At 49.3% G+C, this 22604-nt stretch overlaps 3 protein-coding genes and 1 long non-coding RNA gene across 7 annotated transcripts; 3 read left to right on the top strand and 1 right to left on the bottom strand.

The window, feature by feature from the left end:
- Positions 1–40: 40 nt before the first annotated feature.
- On the top strand, positions 41–2402 carry zmat2 (zinc finger, matrin-type 2). Its single transcript, XM_085936851.1, has 6 exons — positions 41–368; positions 952–1051; positions 1145–1268; positions 1364–1437; positions 1617–1762; positions 1867–2402. The coding sequence occupies exons 1-6, from the start codon at positions 351–353 to the stop codon at positions 2011–2013; spliced, it is 609 nt and encodes a 202-aa protein (XP_085792977.1). The 5' UTR covers positions 41–350; the 3' UTR covers positions 2014–2402.
- Positions 205–16266, bottom strand: LOC147043629 (uncharacterized). Of its 2 annotated transcripts, none has more exons than XR_015068805.1 (3): positions 15812–16266; positions 7978–8185; positions 205–3338 (listed from the first exon to the last, which is right to left on the bottom strand). It is a non-coding gene; the product is annotated as an uncharacterized LOC147043629 (long non-coding RNA). The 2 variants fall into 2 exon arrangements; XR_015068806.1 differs by lacking the exon at positions 205–3338 and adding an exon at positions 7220–7347.
- lcp2a (lymphocyte cytosolic protein 2a) lies at positions 2768–9867 on the top strand. 3 transcript variants are annotated; one of them, XM_085936839.1, is made up of 33 exons: positions 2768–3148; positions 3451–3513; positions 3610–3656; positions 3792–3857; positions 4125–4153; positions 4255–4289; positions 4363–4546; positions 4662–4756; positions 5244–5301; positions 5377–5442; positions 5540–5559; positions 5647–5666; positions 5746–5820; positions 5891–5909; positions 5979–5994; positions 6067–6142; positions 6216–6262; positions 6875–6909; positions 6982–7135; positions 7234–7319; positions 7427–7487; positions 7551–7616; positions 7682–7704; positions 7865–7884; positions 8034–8147; positions 8216–8234; positions 8309–8324; positions 8407–8482; positions 8681–8733; positions 8930–8991; positions 9094–9168; positions 9269–9418; positions 9515–9867. In XM_085936839.1, the coding sequence occupies exons 1-33, from the start codon at positions 3071–3073 to the stop codon at positions 9656–9658; spliced, it is 2148 nt and encodes a 715-aa protein (XP_085792965.1). In that variant the 5' UTR covers positions 2768–3070; the 3' UTR covers positions 9659–9867. The 3 variants fall into 3 exon arrangements, with proteins under 3 accessions (XP_085792965.1, XP_085792964.1, XP_085792966.1); XM_085936838.1 differs by having other exon boundaries at positions 6064–6142; XM_085936840.1 differs by having other exon boundaries at positions 3411–3513; positions 6064–6142.
- Positions 10714–12001, top strand: LOC147043630 (forkhead box protein I1c-like). Its single transcript, XM_085936612.1, has 2 exons — positions 10714–11179; positions 11281–12001. The coding sequence occupies exons 1-2, from the start codon at positions 10714–10716 to the stop codon at positions 11796–11798; spliced, it is 984 nt and encodes a 327-aa protein (XP_085792738.1). The 3' UTR covers positions 11799–12001.
- Positions 16267–22604: the final 6338 nt, after the last annotated feature.

The raw sequence follows: 22604 nt of genomic DNA, 5'->3' as shown, positions 1-22604 counted from the left end.
TTTTTTTTAAGGTCTCAAGCGGGGTTTGGGGGATTTGATTCCTAAACATTTTAAGCGATTTTTATCAAATTTGAGAAAATACACACGAGGGAAAATTTGGAGAAAAAAAACAAACAAACCAAGGATTTAATTGCATTGGTCATTTGTCTGCTTGTGTACTTGCAAATTGTCCTCTAATTTTCTATTTCATTATAAAGCACCTCGATTGGGCTGCACACAAATACTTCAGTTTTGAGGAGTTTTCAATGAAAAAAAAAAAAAAGACTAATTCTCCAGTGCACTAGGTGGCGCTGTGTTTCCAAATGTAAACAGTGCTGACATTTCTTCTCCAGAAATAAATTGTCGCAAACATGGCGTCTGGCAGCGGGGTTCGTATTTTCTTTGCTACTGCGTTATTTTGTTTACACTCTAAATTGAGATTTGTTAATAACAAAGTCGACAAATTGGCCTCTTTTTTAACGGTGTTGTCTGTGTTTAATTTGTCTCTTAGCTCGAGGTTCTAAATGCTCTCTGCCGGCAGCTAAAGAGCGTTAGCCCCCCCCCCAGTCCTATCACAAACACTTGTAATCGAAATCAAATTGAAACGTTGACTTTTCCCTTATAGATGCAATTTGTGGTTCATGCGCACAAAAAATATTGGGCAGTTGGTCATTTAGTGTAGTGCGTCCCCGATTAGACTTTTGTTCTCGTCACTGCGCCGAAATTCACTTATTGCCGCCACCATGAAGTGTCATAATTAAATTATTTGTACGAAAGTAGCGCAAACGAAAGTAGCGCAAACGAAAGTAGCGCAAACGAAAGGCGAATCGCAATGAATAACAATGGCCTCGGAATAGGTCATTTGAGGGGATTCCCTGACACTCACACCGAGTGAATTCTTACGCCGCTCATCACATGGTACTGTACTGTACTGTGCCCGTTATGTAACCGACGCTCGTGATTCCCTTCTAGTCGAGTAAGAATGACTTCCGTCGGAAGTGGGACAAAGACGAGTATGAGAACCTTGCTCAGCGACGTCTCATTGAGGAGCGAGAAAAGGAGAGCAGAGATGGTGGGTTGTCATTTTCTTTCAACTCATTTGCAGATGATCTTGACACGAAGCATGATTTTCATAATTGTTGTACAAACTCATCACTCGTCTTAGGGAAAATCGCGCCGCCTGTCAAGAGGGAGAATCTGCGTCATCGAGACTACAAAGTGGACCTGGAGTCCAAACTGGGGAAGACCATCGTTATCACCAAGACGACCCCTCAGGCTGAAATGGGCGGGTAAGTCGAGTTCCATCATCTTGCTGAAGAATGCATTTTCGTCCTTCTGACAGATGGAGACATAATGCGAAACATACGGAATTTCCCTCTTTCAGCTACTACTGCAATGTTTGCGACTGCGTGGTGAAAGACTCCATCAACTTCCTGGATCACATCAACGGCAAGAAACGTGAGTACTTTTTGCACACAGAGGTGGTAAATGTACTCACTCTACTTGAGTACAAGTATGGACTCTTGGGGGGGGGGGGGGAAGACAACCCATCTTCCAAGCAGGGGAAGTTTGGATGAAACCAAATTGTGTTTGAGTCTATATTTGTAAACCTCATATGCTCTCATGCATATGCGCAGATCAGAGGAACCTCGGCATGTCTATGAGAGTGGAGCGGTCGTCCCTGGACCAGGTAAAGAAGCGCTTTGAGGTGAACAAGAAGAAACTGGAGGAGAAGGAGAAAGAGTACGACTTTGAGGAGCGCATGAAGGAGCTGCGAGAAGAGGTCAGGAGATGAGGAAGAAGGAAATGAATCGGCGGCTGAATGAGTCTCCCTCCCGCTTTCTCTGCGGTCAAGGCACAATGTACGTCGGCTATGTTTGTGTTCAGGAGGAAAAGGCAAAGGCCTACAAGAAAGAAAAGTTGAAGGAGAGGAAGCGTCGGGCCGAGGACGACGGCGGCGACTTTGAGGATGACGACGAAATGGCGGCCGTCATGGGTTTCTCGGGGTTCGGCTCTTCTAAAAAGAGTCACTGACGCTCGGAATACATCCCCCTGCCGAAACGGCGCGTCTGACGATGTCGTCGCGGCAGGAGGGGGCGCCCGCCTAAGCCAAAACAACGACGACCATCCGAGGCCTGCGTTACAGATGGCCGCCGACTTCGTCTTCTCCCGTCCGTTCACATTGCATTACAAGTTAAACGGACTTGAATGGGGAAAAACGTTGACCTCAAGCAGGACATGTCGTTCCAGCTCATTCTTTCAGAAGTTGCATCTTCTCAAAGTATTTTTAGATCATGCAAACATGGATGTCAGCCAATACAAAACTTTTAGGTTTGCTGTGTATTGGCAAATTTTTTCTTTGATTGAAATAAACAAGATTTTTTTTTCAAGTTATTTTGGGAAAAAATGATTTGAAACAAGAATACAGCGCTTTTCTTTTTGTCATGATTCAGTCTTACTTTTGAGGTGCGCATGCTGCATTCAAGTAAATCCCCAAACGCAGTCATGAATAGCAACAGCCAAGATTGCACTAGATGGCGCCAAAGAAACACATTGATTCCTTTGGCTTGACTAGCAACTCGAGATTTTCGGCACAGAACTTTTTTTTTTCAAATATCTAACGGTCAACGACAACAGTTGCCAAAGGTGAAGTCGAATTCAGGCTATAAAATATATTAAAACTTCGTCAAGTCGAAATGTAAGTAACTTTGTGCGTGTGTGTGTGGGGGGGGGGGGGTTTAGAGAAGCAAGATGCTGCTTGGCCTTCCCCCGTCCTCCCCTATGCACAGTCACTTCCTCCGAGGTTAGAAAAGGAAGAGCAAGTGAGAGAAGCATTGACAAACACACCAAGCGGAGGAGACAGGAAGGACTAAGGAAGCCATCTTGGTTCCCCTTCGACATGTCAACGTGAAAGCTCGACAACGGTTTTGGGCCATTTTTCAGTTGAAGCAAACCACTGGGCTGGGTGAGACTGAACTTTAGCTTGTCGCGGAGGGCACAGCGCAAAATAGGAAGCGCTGGAGGTCCATTGTGAGGCCTCAGCAAAGAAAACTTAGCCCAAAGTCTCGGGCGGCGAGGAGGGGCACGCGAGATGAACTGCGGCCAGGCGCCGTCCCGCTCGGAGGTCGAGGAGTGGAGCCCTCTGCAGCTGGCCGACTACCTGAGGAAGGTCAGGTTCACTTTTGTCAATTGCGACATAGGGAAATCCAGCTGAAGCCCGTCCCAGATGAGTTTGGGCGGGAGGCCTGCTTGTGGCGGCAGCATCACTCGCGCTCGTTGCCTTTGTGGTTTTTGGCTCGACTTACGGCCATCGTCAGATGTCTCCCGTTGGTCCGACATGCTGCAGCTCGCCTCCTTGTCTGGAACACACGACATTTGACAACTTTTTCTTCCTTTGTTTGCATCCTTTCAAATGTTTCTTTTTCCTAAAGGCTAGTTTTGGGAAGAACGTGCGGTTTGAATGTGTTGCAGATGAATCTGTCCGACTGTGATAGAACTGTGTTGAAGAACTCTATCAACGGAATGAGATTTGTGGTAAGTTTTGACATAGACAGGGAGAGCCGCGACCCACCTTGAAGCGTGACTTCTTCATTTTAGAAGAAAAAAAGACGCGTCGTTTTGTGTTTGCAGAACCTGAGTGAGAGTGACCTGCAGAAATTCCCCAAACTTCACACACCGTAAGCCTTTTGAATAAATTGAAAACAAACGCAAAAGTTTCACCTGAGGTGGTAGCACTTAACATGCCTCCGGAGGCATATTTGTATACCGGCCTTTGAAAAGTCAAATTTCCCACCCTTTGTGTGTCCTCACAGAATTATTTCCAAGCTGAGCGCTGACATCGGCAAGAAGGAAGAAAAACGAGGCCCGTTTAGTAAAAGGTGGGTCCCTGTTTCAGTTCACGCACTAAAGACAAATAAGACGTCGTCTCGTATGACTAAGACCTCGCGTCTCCAACCAAAAACAACTTGACTTTTGTCTCATAAACGTCTGCTAGCTTCACGCCACCCGTTGAATGATCGTGATGCACAAACTGGTTGATTCAGTTGACACGCTAGGAAATGAGTCCATCGTGATGTCATTTTGTTTGCAAATATCGTTTGAATAAAGGAAGCCAATTCACCGAATGTTCTTTCTCTCCACCGCAGGCCCGTGATGCCGAAATGTCTCGAACCAGGTAAATGCTTTAAGCCGGCCGGGCGATAACGGGCCGTGCCGCTATCTGTGCTGAAAATGATCAATCGTTCCCGCAATTTTGTCATCTTCTATCTTTGATAGTTTGTGACGTGGAAGGTTCGGGCAACGACCTTTCTGTAAGTCGATGCTTCCGGCGGCCAGCCACCGATGACCCGTCACTTATCTTTGGGTCACGTTTTGCGGCTCCAGGACGTGGACGGCAACGATTACGAGAGCCCCGACGGCGAGGACAGCGACCGTAGCGACGACTACGAGCGACCCGACGACAACGCGGTCGCGACAGAGGCTGAGGATTACGGACTCCCCACCCCGGAGCCCGCGGAGGAGTTGGCGCGCATGCAGCGCGGCGCCATGCGCGACACCGAATACATTGGTTGCATTTGACATTTTTCACAATCCTGTCCGATGCCTTTTTGGTTCGCGTATGCACTACGTTGGAAAGAAGCAATTCCTTTGGCTTGAACGCGTCTTCTCCGCTCCGATGGCAGGGGGCAGGGATAAACGCGCATCGTCCACGGGGGGGCCGCCTGCTGTTTGCCCCCGACCACCGGCGACGTCGCGCCCAGCGCTGTCACCTCGAGTGGTGAGTAAAAGATTTGAACGTCAATATCACTTTAAGGTGCCTTTGACACGTACCCAAATGCTAAGGATTTTCATCGAAAGCATGCTATTTGTAAGAATGAGCTACGCGGCGTTTGACATGCACGAGTAACACGACGTCATGACAGGGTGGACGCTCATTTCAGGTCAAACAAAGATGCACGTGATCAAGATGAGTCATTTGATCAAATAACCTGCCTCGGGGAGCAAAAGCGTGTTCAAAAGTGGCAGGCAGCTATTGATTCTTGATATTGTAATGCCCCTCAGTGCGCCAAGGATGTTCACACGGTTTGATGGCAACAAGAAAAGGCAACAGAAAAACACAGGCATACAGGACTTGCTCTTAGCCACAACTCACGCCCATGAGCTCTACACACCAACTGATTGCTAACCCTAACCAGCCCGCACACGCACAACTACAATGAACAAATAATACAAGACATTACAATATTTTTGGGGTGTTTGCGCAGCCGGTCGAGTCCAGCCAAGATCACTCACCCCACCCTCTTCGGCGAGCATCAGAGAAGTGTGAGTGGACACAACAAATCCCGTTCCATTTTGCTTTGCTCTGATGGTTAGTCTACGTCACATTGTGATTTTTAGTGTTTCCGGGACCACCGCAGATCTTCCGCAGCAATAAGCCGGGCCGAAGTTCCACTTCCGTTGGAGGTACGGAGCATCTGAAAATACCGCACTAGAAACGTGCAGAATCGTTCAAACAAAAGTGGATGAAAGTAATTTTTTTGGGGGGGGTTGGTCTTGGCAGGTCCTGGTGTCGCAGAAAGGGTGAGTCTGCCGTGTCTTTTGCAGTCACGTAGCCAATCAATCAAAGGTTAAAAGGCTTGCTTGTATTTTCTTGGCGGTGTGTTACAGCCTGGCGTCCCCTCCCAAAGGTAAGCCGGCAAATAAAGCGCTGCGCTGCGCTGCGCTGCCCCAAACAATTTGCATTTTCTTGGGTTTGCCCCTCGGCAGGTCTCCACCTCTGGCGCTGCCTCCTTCCTCCGCAGCCTCTGGCAAGTTTCCCGTCAAGCCCCCACCTTCAGGAAGGTAGGTCATTTGTTTGCCCCAAATGGCTAATTTGCTAGGCTCATGACTTTTGGGCGATTTGTCGTTGCAGGGATGATGGCGCCAGGGAGGTGAGTTCAATGTTGCCGCGCAGCGTGCGCAGAGCAAGCATCTCACTTATCCCTCTCGTCTCCTTCTAGCATGCACACACCAATGGTGAGAAAGGCTCAGTTGGAGGGCCGGACCATTTGGACCTAATCCTAAAAGCTGACTATTCTCTCGCAGCAGCTAGACTCAAGTCTTTCCCCGTCTTCCGTAACAGTCCGCTACCCCACCCCACACCCACAGGCCGCCACGGGGACAGGTAGAAATTCACGAGACGCCACCGCCGGCGTGAGACTAATGAAGACGAGTGGGTTCTTTTTGTTATTTGACAGTTTGCCTCCAGTTTGTGTGGGCTCGCTGCCTCTGACCGTCTCTTCCGGTGAGAAGCATTTTCAAACAAGTCATTGAATAACGACTAGAACACTTGTTAGAATCCTGCAGGTGTGTGTGTGTTTTTTTAAAATGAATGACGAACGCCTGGTGGCCGGGCGTTCGCCCATGGGGCCTGGCCGTGCACAGCTCGAAAAGAAAACGCGGGTCTCCTTTCCCACGGGGTCACCACCTGTAGGAGGGGCCAAAGGGGTCGGGTGCAAAGTGAGCTGGGCGGCGGTCAAAGGCGGGGACCTTGGCGGTCCGATCCCCGGCTGCAGAAGCTGGCTCTTGGGACATGCAATGTCACCTCTCTCGCTGGAAAGGAGCCTGAGCTGGTGTGTGAGGCAAAAAACCTCAGACTAGACATAGTTGGACTTGCCTCCACACATAGTTTGGGCTCTGGTACAAGCCCTCTCGGGAGAGGGAAGTCTGGGAGTCCCTCCTAAGTCTGCTGCCACTGCGATCCGACCCCGGATAAGCAGAAGAAGATGGATGGATGGATGGATGGATGGATGGATGGATGGATGGATGGATGGATGGATGGATGGATGGACATTTGAACTGTTTGCTGAATGTCCTCATCTCGAGTTTTAAAGTCCCTCCACTTGTTTTCCGACAGCTCCCGACGTTGAGGGCTGGGACGATGATGAATTTGTGAGTCTGATACTCAGTTGCCTCTGAGTCCACTCAAAACATATTTGAACGCGGCTCCAAATGCGCCTTCAGGATGATGAAGACGCCGAGTACGAGTATCCAAACGGCAGCGATGAGGACGCGGCAACCGATGATGCGGCCGGCAATTATGAACCTCCTCCTGCAGAACCCCGGGAGGAGCCCGCTCGCAGGACATTCCCTCCCCTTGCAGAAGGCCAGTACATCGGTAGGACAATGGTTCTGAGGAACATTTTTGAGCTGCGTGTCAGGATGGCTTGCACGATTGTTTTATTTGTGTTAGCTCACCTCCCTCCCTCCCTTTAGATAAACAGGTGTCCTCCAGAGGCCTGCTGCCAGCAGTCGGTCTGGGTCCGCCGGTCTCTTTGCGTCCACCTCCGTCGCCCCGCTCGGTGAGACGCCTCAAAATCTAGGCAGTCGCTTTCAGCCCGGGGAAAAATTTAGTAGTTAGCATCCCAGCGGTGGCTAACATGTCATAAAAGCAATTTCAATTCTGCAGCCGGGAGAGCCGTCGTTGCCGCGGTGTGCTGGACAAGTGGCGCCGCTGCCGCCTGGGAAATGTGAGTAGCCACGACAGTCAGCGGCATCCCTTCCAATCTCACAAATCCGTGCTGTGTGTCTAGCGCTCACGGGGCCACCTAAGATCTTCCGCAGCAACAAACCGGGCCAAAACTCGTCTCCCGTCAGAGGTATTGTGAAACCACGAGCTCTTGAATACACCTTTCAAATCGTGAAGCTCCTCATTTGTCTCCAGGTCCTAACGCAGAAGAGAAGAGGGTGCGTGCGTGCGACACACAAGCGAAACAAGCGACGAATGTCGCATCCTAGATGAAACTGACGCAAAGCAACGCTTGCCGTTTGGACATGGGGACAATTTCATTTGCAGCAGTTAACGCTTTTGTGGTCCTTTCTTAAAATCTCTTTGTGTATGTTACAGCCGCCAGTCCGCTCCCGAAGGTAACAGACGCACCTAAAAACAGCAAATTCAGATGCGACGGGTGCGACCGGCGAGTTGAGTCGTCGGTCGGAAACATCTGACGGGCGGCTCACCTGGTGACGGCTTACCCGGCCGGTGGCTTTGTGTTGACGAGCGTGCTTGTCTTCAGGCCTCAGGCGGACGTCCCGGATACCCCCGCCAGGTCGAAAGCTCTCCCATTTGGCTCGGCCTCCGTCGGCAGGAGCGATGATGACTCCTCCGTTGGACCTGCTCCTCCCAGCAGGTGGACTGACCGCCTTCTACTCAGCCCAAAAGAGTCCACTGTCAAATGACAATTTTTGGTTGTTACAGGTTGGACGGAACGAGGGAGGTAAGTGCGCTTTTGACAAGCTGACGCAATCGGGTGCATTGTGAGCATTCTTTTGTCTTCTGTTGTCCTTGTAGCAAACACACAGTGATGGTGAGAAACCTTCCGTCAATCTGATCAAGGTTGGGGCTTTATGAGCATGATGACAAGATTCAAATCATTCTCTTTTTTTCAGTGGCTAAACGCAACACATTTCCCCTCCATAAAAATCTGGCGCCCCGCCCAGCACCTACTGGCCGCCTTGGAGACAGGTAGAAAGTCACTTTTAGGAAAAGTCGACACATCCCTTTTCAAACACCGGCTTTCTCGAGACCCAATGAACATGTTTTGAAACAAAGATGTGAACAAGTCTGCATACCATCATAGGAGCGGGATGCGGCCGTGTCGGGGGCACACTTGCCTTGGTTTGACGTGAAACAAAATGCCTTTTCCTTTTCATCGTCTTACAGTTTGCCTTTTGGTGTCACTTCTGTTGGCTTAGTTTCTCATAACGTTCATCCAGGTAAGAAAACGCTGACGTCCTCATTTCACTTTTAGACAACAACTGCCGTCCTCATTTCACTTTTAGACAACAACTAGAGGGCACTATTCTTCCCTAGGGTGACATTTTATCACGCGCATTAGTCTTTTCCGCATAAATAGATTGACTGCGTTGACTGATTCATCTTTGCCTGAATGTGTGCGCGTGGCCCATGCAGATAACAGGAGCAACGTTGCTGCCTCGGAGCGCTTTCGCGCTCCACCGCAAAAAGTTAAACAGGTAACTCTTCAGATCACACATCATCATCTATATCAGAAACCTTTTGGTCATGGCAATCGTTCAGTCACGAGAAACAAATCAACTCTATGCGTATATGCTTAGGGAATGGACCCTTGCTGGTATGTTGGTAAAGTGACCAGGAGTCAAGCTGAAGGCTATTTGAAGCGAGTCGGCAAGGTAACGCACGCCCACGTAGCCATACTGAAGCCCGAAAAGATTTCTCGAGCCAACCGAGACTCGCGTGCGCTCGCTTGCATTTGCGCTTGCTTGCACGCAGGATGGAGCGTACCTCGTGCGGGACAGCTCACACCAGAAGAGCAATCAGCCGTACACACTCATGGTGCTTTACCACAACAAAGTGTTCAATATACAGATCCGCCACGAGGACGATCAATTCCAGCTCGGAACTGGACTCAAGGCCCAGGAGGTGAAGTCGATTTCACGCAATTTTCATACTTTGTGAATCATGACTCAAAGCCGCGTGTGCCTGCGTGTGCCTGTGTGTGTGTGTGTGTGTGTGTAGTCCTTCCCCTCCGTCTGTGACATCATCAACTATCATTCCCGGTTTCATCTGCTCCTCATTGATGCCAAGAAACGATGCTCGAGCCAGCAGAACCAGTGTCTGCTGTCAGAACCCGCAGGCATTTCCATGACCGGAACGCACTGAGACCTCACCATAACGCCACTCTCAAGAATATATTCTTGATCCTCTTCAAGGAGCTGAGACTGTTTGGAGTGTACAGGGAGTCAAAACGGGCAGCAACACAACCGCTCGTTGATTGAAGAAAAATTTCTGTACTACGATACATTTGATAGAAAATAGCCAACAATATTATAGAGTGCTATAATTCCTCATTAAAATAGACATGACAACAATGTTTGTTGTTTCTATGTGGCTGAGAGGCTGGATGAAAGTAAAGGTAATGCCATGCATTTGAGTAGGGAAAGACAATTTGACATCACATGACGGAACAGCGCCGGGACCCGCATACATAGTCTCAGTCACCAGTTACAGCTCAGCCTGTCTTGTTTTGTCTGCGTCGGGTGTTGAATGGATGCAGTCGCCAGATGCGCGTCATTGGGGCTTAGGGATCCCCGAGACAAAAAAAAAAAAAAAAAAAAACTCCCACCGGTGTCGCAGGTGTGATAAGAAGGCTGAGCGTCACTTTTATCTGCGAGTTTACAATCTAGCAGCGGTCACGCGTCAGAGCTCGCTCGCTCGCTCGCGCATCAAAATGCTGCTCTTGCATCAAGATCAGCATGCGCAATTTGATAGAAAAAAAAAAAGTAGGAGTGAGTTTGTGCGCGCGTGCGTGAGTGAGTCACATGGCGAGCAGAGGACACTCGACAGCAAAAAATATGTGAATTGCCAAAAAGTAAGAAGTTAAAGTACTTCATGGCTTTGTCACATTTTTGTGACTAATTGAAAACATGAAATCTTCATTGAACGAAATATGAATTGCAGCATTTAAACAAAGCTAATGTGATGTTAAGCAGATGAGTAACGACTGAAACCGTAAAAAGAGATTCAATCAGTCATTGTCATCTGCCCCAGGGCAGGAATTCAAGCCGCCAACAACCACCGCGTGTGTGCGTGCGTGTATGTGTGTGCGCGTGTCTGTGGCCGTGCGTGTGCAGTCGTAGCCAATCAGCTCGCATGTGGGCGGTACCTCAAAGTATAAGTGCAGGTGTGGAGAGCCTGCGGATAGGTGTCGCTCGCGTATGTTCATCTGCATCGTCATGACATCCTTGGTGCCTCTTTGCCATCTCCCGCAGCCTCTGGCTTTGGATCCCCATGACTTCAGCCTCTACGGTTCTCCGCCCGAGGCCAGACACTTCTCAGCGGCGTGCCTCCGACCGGACCTTGGCTGTGAGTCCAGAGAAGAGCAGCCTCACACTGGAGCTGGCTTCTACAACCTCCAGAATGCTTTCCTAGACAGCGGGCCCTGGTACTCGGTGGAAAACATGCTAAATCTGGCCCGCCCGCCGTACTCCTACTCAGCCCTCATCGCCATGGCCATTCAGAGTGCGCCCTACCAGCGGCTGACACTGAGCCAGATCTACAGCTACGTGTCTGAGCACTTCCCCTTCTACAGCCGAAACAAGGCCGGTTGGCAGAACTCCATCCGGCACAACCTGTCGCTCAACGACTGCTTCCGGAAGATTCCACGGGTGGACAACAATCCGGGTGAGTTTCCTGAGAGAGATATCGTGACCGAGCCAGAGTGTCTTTGAGCAAGATCCTGAGCCCGTTGAACCCACTGCTAACCTTCATCTTTCTTGCCGCAGGCAAAGGGAACTTCTGGACTCTGGACCCAAACTGCGAAAAGATGTTCCAAAACGGCAACTTCTGCCGCAAGAGGAAGAGGAAAACGGACACGGCGAGCTTCACCGAGAAACGAAGCAAGTCCTCGTCCTCCTGGCCCAAATGTCCCAGCGCCGAGTTTCCTGCCACGTCGGACCGGCGTATCTCGTCTCGGCCTCTCGAGTCCGCGCGAGTCCCGGATGAGCCCTCGTTGCTTCCTCCTCAGGGGCTTGTCTCCTCACCAGGACCCGTGGTGCCGCAGTGGGACACCTGCAGCTCTTCTTCTTCTCCTCATGCCTCCAACATGTTTGTCCCTTGTTCTCAGTCTACCCCTCCTCACTTCTCCCAGTCTCTGTACGCGTACCCGGAGACCGCGTGCACGCCTCCGCTGGAGTTCCAGGAGGAGCGGCCGGCGGAGGTTGACTTCTTCCAGTCTCAACTCTTGGGCCACTTCATGAATGATCTGCCCCTTGACTCGCTGGTTCTCCACCAGGGACTCTGATGTCCATTTGACGCTTTGAAATGTCCGTCAAAGTGTGAATGACGCTATTTATTGATAATCACAAACAATTTTCATTTGATATAACCTCAAATTAAAATGGTTTGTGATAAAAGAACCCAAAAAAGTGATTGACAAGGGAAACAAAATGAACTTGGTGTTATTGATACTTTATAAGTTCAAAGTTTGGTGTCAACGTTGGAATTAAAGCAAATACATCGAATTGTGTGTTTTGGAGTTCTTGGGATTACAGCGTCCAGAGCAAAAATTGCATCAGCAAAATGTAGCAAAGTTCATCTGACAAAGGCTACACTTGAGTGTTTTTGGGGGTAAAGCAAAAGCATTGGTATTTTTCATTTGTTAAAAGTCACCTGGTCAATGATGCTATTTGGCGAAAGGTATCGGTTTTTTTCAAATCTGGAAATTTTGCTTGTATCCAAGAAGAATGACTTTCACTCTGTCGCTGAGCGGGAATTCAACGACAGCGTCAGAGGCTGAGACTTGCCTCTGTGATCCGATTTTTAGTTTGACATATTTGGATTGGAATTGTGGAAAAGTTTGGGAATAAAGATTTCATTCCTCTGCTACATTTTCATGAAGAATGACGAGGACTTTGCAGTGATGTTGAGAAGGCGACACTCAACATAAGCGGATCAAACGCTCTCATTGAGGACAATGGTGAAATACATTCAAGAGTCAATCAAACTTGAAAGTTGGAAATCAAGCTGAAAAGCCAGAAAGGCCTTTCGAAAAACCATCAAAGTAATTCACAAGACATTCCGTGACAGCACTGGTACATCGCCCGCCGTGGTGACAGCGCCCAATTTGGCGGGTCCTGACAGTGCTCCCGGAATCCACATCCCACACACGCGGGCCTCGCCGTGTGTTTAGGCATCACGGCGTCGTCCATTGATGTGGACGCGTGCATAAATAGGCGGAGCACGCAGACGGGCTGATAGCATCAGCCGATCAATGAGCCCGAGAGCGTTTACAACGCAAGAGGCAGGAGTGTGCCGTCTGTTTAGGGCCCGGCCCCCCGCATGTGCCTCCGAGGGACCCCCGAGGTCCGCCGCATTAGCGCATTTCACTTTAGTGCGGTTCACTTTAGCGCTTTACGGCACACACAGTATTTAGCTTCTCGCCAGCTTTGGAAAGCGACGACATTTGTCGTCACGTTAGTGTTTGAGCAAGCAGCAGAGGCGCAGGCAAGCACAAGCAAAGCAAAGCAAAGCAAAGCAAAGCAAAGCAAAGCACCCACCACAATCGAAGCAATCAGGCAAGATGCTTCTAGACATTACACATTACATTGCGACATTTGGTTATTCTAACAAACTGTGACTTGTTTTTATTCCACATAAACAAACAAAACATAATCATGTATTCCCTATTTCCCCCCCAATACTGCCTGCCCCCAGTTGTCCACAACAAAAAAGGGTTGAAAATGAACCAAAATAAAGGCCCGCTATTAAATAAAGCAATTAACGAAACCAATAATTAGTAAGTGCAATATGAACTAATTAGAGCTATACAATTGCAGCATAGAAAGGTGATTTTTATCTTGGGTTAGATGTGCAAAGGGCGCCATTGCTTACAAACAAATAGGTCAATTCAATGGTCAAAATTGACAGGATTTTTGTCAGACCCAGGTGGCAACCCTAGTTAGCAAGGTAGCTAGAATTTCATCAATTTTCATCATTCAACAACTACAACGCATCGCCATGCTAGTTGCTAAGCTTAGCATAGCAAGTGAGCGAGCCGTCGATAGACTTTTAGTGACTCCCCAACGAGCTGTGGGATATTCCTCAAATAATCCAAGCGGATTGCTAGCATGGTAGATGATCGTATCTGTCACGGTTGGAATGGAGCAGGAATGGCGACCAAGTGCAGCTTGGACCAGGGTTTATTGGAGGAACCAAAGACAGACTCTGCAAACTGACATGACTTCACAAAACCATAACATGACTGACTAACCGAAAACAGACTTGAACACGACAGGGACCAAAAAAGACATGAAGACGACACGACGACAAAACAACAGCAACCGCAACAAAACGACAATGATCCGACCGGGGGGGGCAGACGGGACTTATATACATGACAGGTAACAAGAGGCAGGTGAGAATAATCAAACTAATCAGGGGCACACAGGAGGGGAGGGGAGGGGCGAGCACACAGACCGAAACCATGACAACGGACACACGGTGGAACGAACGGCTGGGTACGAGATGTGACAATTACATCACTACGTTGCTTAGGTGGCATGCACATTTGACTTTCAATTCATTCCCAAATGAGCTACTTTAGAATTTGGACTTTAATCCTTTAGCGAGTGTGCAAATGAAGATGCATACAGTACTGTGGAGTTGATCATAAGTCGATTTTGAGGCAAGGCAGGTGCGGTCGACCTGCTAACTGCCGGGCTGCTGGCAGATTGCTGGCAGATTGCTGGCAGGCGCGCATTTGCATGTAGCCAGCCACGCGCCTTGTCGAGACTTGCAGCAACCTGAAAGCACCACTTTTGGATCATTCTCCATGAAAAAATGGCATGAAAAGAATGAAACACAAAGAAAGTCCCGCCTCCTCGGCCCCCACCGACTGTTTTTTTGCATTCTATCAAACTGCCCATCATTTATTCCCTCATTTATGACAGCTATTTTTTGGGGTGAGGAGAAACAAATGCGAGTACCACTACTATTTATGTTGCTCATTTAAGAATAGACATATGTTTTCATACATTCTATTTTCATTTCTTTTTTTAACATTAGGGAACGTAATGTGACGACAGCTGCCACTGATCGTCCTCATGTCAGATGATGGTAGACCATGTTTTTTGGGGCACGGGACGATTTGATAAGAATTCTTGATTAATTTCACTAACGACATGACCAGCCTCATCGAGTGTTTTGTGGGAAAAAGCCGGCCGGCGTAGAGCACGTCCCCCTTGGACGTGAGTGACAGAATCCTGACAGTGCGAGCGTTATTGTTGTTGGGGGTCACCCCGTGGTCATGCTGGTACGGTGACAGCTCCCCTATGCTGCCTTCTGACGTGAAACTCCGTCCAACCCGCCCAACCGCTAAGCAAATGGACCCCCCCTTCCCCCAGAGGCGTCTCTATAGGTGCCACGGAGGGCGCCCCGCTTGAGACACCTGCTCGTCGCCACCGTAAAACAGTTTTACCAAGACCAGACGACGACTGTTGTTGGGGGGGGGGACAGATCCAAAGACTGATGATATTATGGCTACAAAGTGGTGAAGCTTCAAAAGCATGCAGCTTTGAGCTACGTTAAACAAGCCAAATTCTACCATTTGCTTCGTATATAGTGACATTGGGTCATTGATTGATTTGGATGTTTCTGCCAGTGGCGCAATTCCTTCCCAGCACGTATTTGGACTTTTCCCGTAGGTGGCAGCGGTGTATCGCTCCACAAGCGCTGCTAACAAGAGCCCGACTAAATGTGAGGAAAGCAACCCACCAATGTTCATGGAAACAGCACAGTGACTGTAATCTGCAATCTCTGGTGACATACGCATGCACCGCTGCATGCATTAGTGCTCACCTCCTGCGTTTCTCAGAGGGTTCTGACCAGTGTTCCCTCAAATGTTTCAAGTATTTGTGCAAACACACAAGCTCCTTGTGCACACTGTGGACCACTGTGTGTAACACCAGATAGATAGATAGATAGATAGATAGATAGATAGATAGATAGATAGATAGATAGATAGATAGAGAGAGAGAGAGAGAGAGAGAGAGAGAGAGAGAGAGAGAGAGAGAGAGAGAGAGAGAGAGAGAGAGAGAGAGAGAGAGAGAGAGAGAGAGAGAGAGAGAGAGAGAGAGAGATGTATAGATGTATAGATGTATAGATGTATAGATGTATAGATAGATAGATAGATAGATAGATAGATAGATAGATAGATAGATAGATAGATAGATAGATAGATAGATAGATAGATAGATAGATAGATAGATAGATAGATAGATAGATAGATAGATAGATAAATGTCAATGAGAACTTTACCTTGCTCGGGGTCGGATTTTGTTTTGTGTGACAGCTCGTTCCTTTTCTGTCGGTCTTTTGCGCTCTCTCGCGATAATGCACCGATCGATCCCCTGTCCCATCTTGAGTTTTTGTACAACAGCTTTCAAATAACTGAATGTGACGCTTGAGGTAGTCCAACTTCCATTCCTTCCATATTTTTCCCTCCGTCCGTAAACTCGCCCGCCACTTTGGCTTCACTGCATGTTTTGCAGAGGAGACCTTTCTCACCCAGTAATTGCACACACTCCGACAGCCATCCAATCTTGAAAGAACTGCCGCATCTCTTATTTATTTTGGCCTGGCGAGTAGATATGTTGCTGCTCATTCCGTTTCACCATGATGAGCTAAATTAGCATTTGCATCGTTTGACTCCGCCGAACTGTCGTTAGCTAGCTAACCCGCGGGGCGGTCACGGATGGGCAGGACACGTGTCATACGTATACACTGCTCAAAAAAATTAAAGGAACACTTTGAAAACACATCAGATTTCAATCGTGAAGAAAAAAAAAAAAAAAAAAAAGTTGGATATCTATACTGATATGGACAGTTTGTCTCAGGAAAAAAGGATTTTACATTTCATTTTATCAATCCATTTTACATCACTGACATTTCCTTTGAAAACTGTAGCTCACGCGCTCTTGAAAATATTGACCAATATTCACGCCAGTTTGCTGGCCACCCGGCCCTAAAGTGGGCCTGAATGGTGGCGTGAACGTTTCAGTACACACTTTTAAGCGACAGCGAGTTCATCACCTTCGCACACTACCTAGGCCCATCCATCTTTCATTGAGGCCCGCCGGCACTGGCCGCGAGAACGACCGGGAAATGACTGTGAGGAATCTGGCTCTTTGTTTTTGTGCTCTTTGGAATATCAACAAGCAGGTTGCCCTTTAAGTGTATTATCATAAAATAAGGGCAACGTGAATCAATGGAGAAGAACGTGTGCCTTGAGGTGAGGCAAGGCGTGTGAAAGGAAGGAAGGAAGGAAGGAAGGAAGGAAGGAAGGAAGGAAGGAAGGAAGGAGGGAGGGAAGGAAGGAAGGAAGGAAGGAAGGAAGGAAGGAAGGAGGGAGGGAGGGAGGGAAGGAAGGAAGGAAGGAAGGAAGGAAGGAAGGAAGGAAGGAAGGAAGGAAGGAAGGAAGGAGGGAGGGAGGGAGGGAAGGAAGGAAGGAAGGAAGGAAGGAAGGAAGGAAGGAAGGAAGGAAGGAGGGAGGGAAGGAAGGAAGGAAGGAAGGAAGGAAGGAAGGAAGGAAGGAAGGAAGGAAGGAAGGAAGGAAGGAAGGAAGGAAGGAAGGAAGCAGGCTTCGAATCCAATCCAACAATTGTCAAAATCAAATAGGGAGCTCAGGGCCCACATTCAAGAAAACGTCTGAAGAAGCAATATTTCCTAAATTTACCATTGACTTCATCAAAAGTCAAACAGCTGACAAAGCTGACTCATGAATCCATAAGTTAGCATTGATAATAAATCAGCTTCCCTGAGACGCATCGCTCAATCCGAAAAGTGAGAGGTTACATATTCATTCTTCTATGTCATCAGATTCCCTCCATCAGACGGTGCAAACAATTGTTATCCACTAGCCACATCCTCGGGGAAAGCACACTGATCGGCTCATTTATCCTTTGGCGCCAGGCATGGTGAACCTGGTGCTGCTTTTTATGCACCATCATTTTTGGATGTATGCGCCCAAGCAGAATTTGTCATTGAAAGAGGTGAAAGGAATGCACAATGCAGCTGCAGCTCCTCATTCGGATGCTGAGCGGAGCAGCAGGGGCCAGGGAGGAAGGGAGGGAGGGAGGGAGGGAGGGAGGAGGTGCTCTATTCTTTTTGCCTTGCCCTCATCTCGCTACAGCTTGGCTCATTGTCGGAGAGCGCTCTCCAGCGCGTGGATCGAGCCACTCCCGACGCCGGGCAACATTGAGCAGATTGCAGCAATTTACAGGCGAGACCTTCTGGCTCATCATCATCATCATCATCATCAGCAGCAGCAGCGGCAGCAGCAGCGGCATCATCCTGCACCTCCCCCTCGTCTTCATCCTCCTGAAATGCGTCACTGTGCTCACACATGCACAACAGCGCCGAGCGGTCCCCGCACTTACTTTGACGCCAGGTAAGGCTTTTGTGGACGCAACAATTACTAAAAGAAATGGCAGCGGGTCGTGTCGATGATAAAACGCTTGCCTGCTAATCGTTTTCTCCCCGCAGGTGAGCGCATGCGCGGCCCGGCTTGCCCGGCTTCCCCGCCCTGAGCGCCCCGCTTCCAGCACACGCAGCACCGATGGCGCTCCCGAGCTGCGTGTCTTCCCCGGCTCCCCGGCGCACGGGCCCGAGCGTCAACGGTACATGCACGGAGCAGATGAGCACGGCGGAGCAGCCAAGCGGCGACACTGCCTTCCCCCCGCTCTCGTCCATGCTAGCCCTGCTGGTGCTGGCGGCCGCGCTGGCGGGCGTCATGCTCGTCTCCGTGGCCACCTTCCACTTCCACAAGAGGCGGCTGAGGAAGCGGAAGATCCAGAGGGCGCAGGAGGAGTATGAGCGCGACAGTTGCAGGGCAGCCGCCGCGACTGCCGCCGCCGCCGCGCGGCCGTGTGTCATCGTTCGCCCGGCACGGTGCGCCGAGGAGGCGGTGGAGGAGCAGCAGGAGCATGGTGGAGCCCCCGCCGACTGCTAAACTCAGGGAACCCGGCTGTGGACTAAACGGGATAAAGCAATAAAGGCACAAGGAATCCTCCTCATCCATCCCCGCCGCCGCTTGCCGTTGACTCTCATATGGAATCCTAATCATCGGAGGCCTGGAGGACACGCGCATACACACACACACACACACACACACACACACACACACACACACACACACACACACACACACACTTGAGCAGTGATATCCAGCCTTGGTGGAGCCAAGAAACATTCAGTTGGATCCCTGGCGCAGCCATGCATGCTCGCATCTCCTGTTCTTTGAGGCTGTGGATGCATTAGCACTCGTTTGGATTTGGCTGCCGCAAAAGCTAAAAAACTCACACTCGCGCCCAAAAGTGCGTGTGAGAGCATTTCATTGTTTAGCCCGTCCTATTTAGGCAAGGAATCATTTCCTATGTGAGTGGTCGTTGAGAATCACTGCGTTGGAGCAGGTGTGTCCTTTCGGAGCTGCTTTTCAGGGCCGCGGCGTGGAGTTGCTCATTAAACGTCTGCTAAAGTGCTGCTAAGAATTGTTGAAAAAAAAAAAAAAAAAGGAATTGACAGCACCCGTTTATAAACAAATGCATATCTCAAGCCAGATCCAGATGAGGATAAAACACATACAAATCAAATGACAGAGTTGATCACTTTGAAATATGTTCAAATGTGTGCTCACACGCAGCAAAGACTTTCCGAAACAATTAGCTCTTCCCGCCGGGTGCGCATAGCTTGTCCCTCATTCAAGTGTCATCCCTCATTCGACAAGTGTCATCGCTTGCTTGACCCCAATTACGGCATTTTGTTCTCAAAATATTTGAGCCGTCTATTTTTGTACATAGAAAGAGCCGAAATAAGGATGTTAGCAAGCAGGACAACAAGAAAAGGAACAAAACCCTGCAGAAGGGAGAAGACAAGCTGAGAGGTGCTGATCTCAACACAGAATTGGCTTTAGCGTTAAAAGGGAAAAGCGTCTCTTCAGATCGGTGCCCGCGACCCCTCTGTGAAATCACGCCTCGGCCCCGTCCCCCCCTCGGACACGCCTGCTCTGGAGCGCTCCGCCTCTCCCGGGACCTCCTCCTCCCACTCGCCTGTCAAGCTTCTTTCTCCAAACTCAATTGGAACCCGTCTCCAGGATGTGAATTGTTCACACGTAGCAATGTGACATGCGCCTACGGCTTAGCTGGCTGGCTGGCTGGCTCAATTTTCTCGGCTTGTCCCCTAGCAGTACCGATGTAGTTAGCCTCTCGATGGATGTTGTGGTGCTGTGGGGCAGTGCAAAATCTGCCCACTGGCGGTGGCTTCTTGGTCCGGCTGCCGTATTCCTCCCCGGGTTCAACTCGAGAGACTCGGAGTGCTCCGATGTCCGGTTAGGATGACTTAGCTCTATTTACGCCAGATTTTTTGGCTGTAGTTCTGCGCGTAAGACCCTCATGTTTTCCTTCTCCCGTGCTAACGTATTAGTGCGACATTAACCGGAGCCGTTGTGATCCTCCCTTGAGCGGCACTTTTTTTCTCCACAGTAACTTCTTCCAGAGGGCCCACGGTCGGGGATTCCATCGATATGACATTGTGACAATTGTTTTCTGTAATCTCCCTTTTACGAGAAGTACGCTGTATTTGGAGTTTCTAAATAAAGGTTGGGCGAAACTGGAGTGGCTTCAATTCTCTACGTTCTTTGTGCTCGGATGAAATGAGAGTTACGCAAAACGATGGCGACGGGCCGTTCTCTTGCACTTTTCTTTTTTTTTTTTAAATCTCCGGTGGGGCGAATAACCTAAGGCCAGAGTCACCTTTTCTGAAACGCACTGTTGACGTGATTGTCTAAATATTTTCGCCACCAACGCGCGAAGAGCTCGCTGCCGTGAGCGTGGCGGAAATTAAGGCGCGACTTGACTCAGTCAATTTGGAAAGAAATGAGCAGGGAGATGATTGGTGACCAAACACGTGCCACTGGTACTTTCAAGACAGTAAAAATGGATTGCTATGGCACAAAAAGAATCAATCTTGTCGTCAAGTGCAATTTATGAGTGCGGAACTCCTCGGAGTAGGGATGAGAGGGATGAAGCCGGTGGAAAGTCAGCGGTAAAATCGATGCTGAAGTCACCACGAGCAGATTGGGGATGGAGGATGCAAGCTGGCCAGGAAACGACAGGAGAGATGGTAGGGTAGGAAGAGCTCGGTCTCATGAGGAGGGAAAAGTGGCTGTGGATAGGTGAATGTCAGGAAGAGGTGGAGCCCGTCAATGGCTGGCAAAGAGTGGAGACACGCCAGGGATGAAAGGAAGCAACCTAAAACAAGATGGCGGCAGTCCAAAGTCAAATCGTCCTTGGGAGGAGGCCGGCAACTAAAAGTGGGTGGGCACTCGGGAGCGACCAACTTGGCGGCAAAAGGAGAAGGCGAAGACGATCCGTGCTCAGCTCAAAGGCGCTGCTCAGGGTGAAAACCTACCTGCGCAGGTTTTCACGTGGAATAGCTTCCATTCCACATGTAGCCTCATTCCATCATCCAGGGAGGCGTGAGATAGATTTGGCGATGGGACCCCATTGGCCGGGCAGTGGGTTAACGTCTCGGAGGCTTTTGCTTGATTTGGAATTTAGGCCAAAGTTGCATGGCATCGTGGGATTTTGTTCACAGCCTAACGAACTGCACTGACTGCTTCTTTTCTTCTTCTGGCTTTACTTAGAGACAGATTTTTGCCTGGCAAAATCACCCATTGAGATTGACCACGGTACACTATGTTTGCTTCTTCATGAATTCAGTCAAATAAAGGATTTGACATGCTTTGACGAGTCAAATGGTAATTATATACATGACAGGTAACAAGAGGCAGGTGAGAATAATCAAACTAATCAGGGGCACACAGGAGGGGAGGGGCGAGCACACGGACCGAAACCATGACAACGGACACATGGTGGAACGAACGGCTGGGTACGAGACGTGACACGCATAACTGTATGAACACACACACATGGGCAAACACACACGCACACACTGGGGGGGTGCCGCCCCCCCACACTCAGGTATGAAATGGTCATGTGACAAGTTCCCGCCTCAGGTACGAAATGGTCATGTGACAAGTTCCCGCCTTTCCGGACAGTATAAAACAAGCTGACCTGGAGACAGAAGTTGTCGTTTCATCTGCTGCCGTGCCTTGTGTATTGGCCGCCATTAAACAAGCCAAGATCTTGCCAATAAAGAACCAACTCTAAATTCCACACCTTTGCTTTCCTGGCTCAACAACGGACATTACATTACACATATTACATTTAGGGACCCCTGCGATTTTCACACTTTTTCTGTTAGAAACTGACCCCGGCCCCCCCATCAGAGAAGGGAAAAGTTATGTGGCCCTCACTGGAAAAGGTTTGGGGACCCGTGCCGTAAGGGGTCAAGTCAAAAAGATACCAAGGACCGGTAGCCGTGGTAGCGGAGGCATATTGCAACATATTGCGAGAGTGAGCGGTGGTGAGGAAAGGGTAAGCTCAGAGGCAAACTGGACAATAAACACTTGGCGGATGTCCTTTATGAGGCAAAGGCATGAATTTAGATGCGGCCGTCCATCTCTTACCGCTATTGTTTCATGGGGCCGCATCAGCAGATTGCTTCCCGAATGTTGCTTGGGGGACATACAGAGGACACCGTCGCGTCGGGCTGCGTCCTCCTCCGCTTATCCAACGGCTACCATCAGATGATTTGTCACCGCGGCGGCTGACTCGTGACAACGGGCCCTTCCCCAGCCCGGCCGCCGCCATCTGATGGAAACAAACACGTGGAGGGAATTACAAGCGGGCCTTGTTAAAAGCCTCAATCGGTGGACGAGCCAAGCAATTTAGTAGGGCTGGACATCGATTCAGATTTCCAAAAGCTTTTCGAGATCCGATTCACAATGGCACTATCCCATTTGATTCACTTTGATTTTTCCACGCGGTAGCCATTTTTCTTTCACATGGAAAACATTCTCTAAAGAACCAATGTGGCAGATAGTAGAAACGTCTTGCTCCAACTTGGTGCATTAGGAAAAAAACATTATATCATGAATATTATAATAATAGAGGGCGCCGCCTCGGTGGCGCACCGGGTAGCACGTCCGCCT

This window comes from Syngnathus leptorhynchus, chromosome 17 (assembly GCF_054491065.1).
Source record: "Syngnathus leptorhynchus isolate UIUO chromosome 17, UIUO_Slep, whole genome shotgun sequence".
Lineage (NCBI taxonomy): Eukaryota > Metazoa > Chordata > Actinopteri > Syngnathiformes > Syngnathidae > Syngnathus > Syngnathus leptorhynchus.
This window is presented reverse-complemented; position numbering and strand designations above follow the sequence as displayed.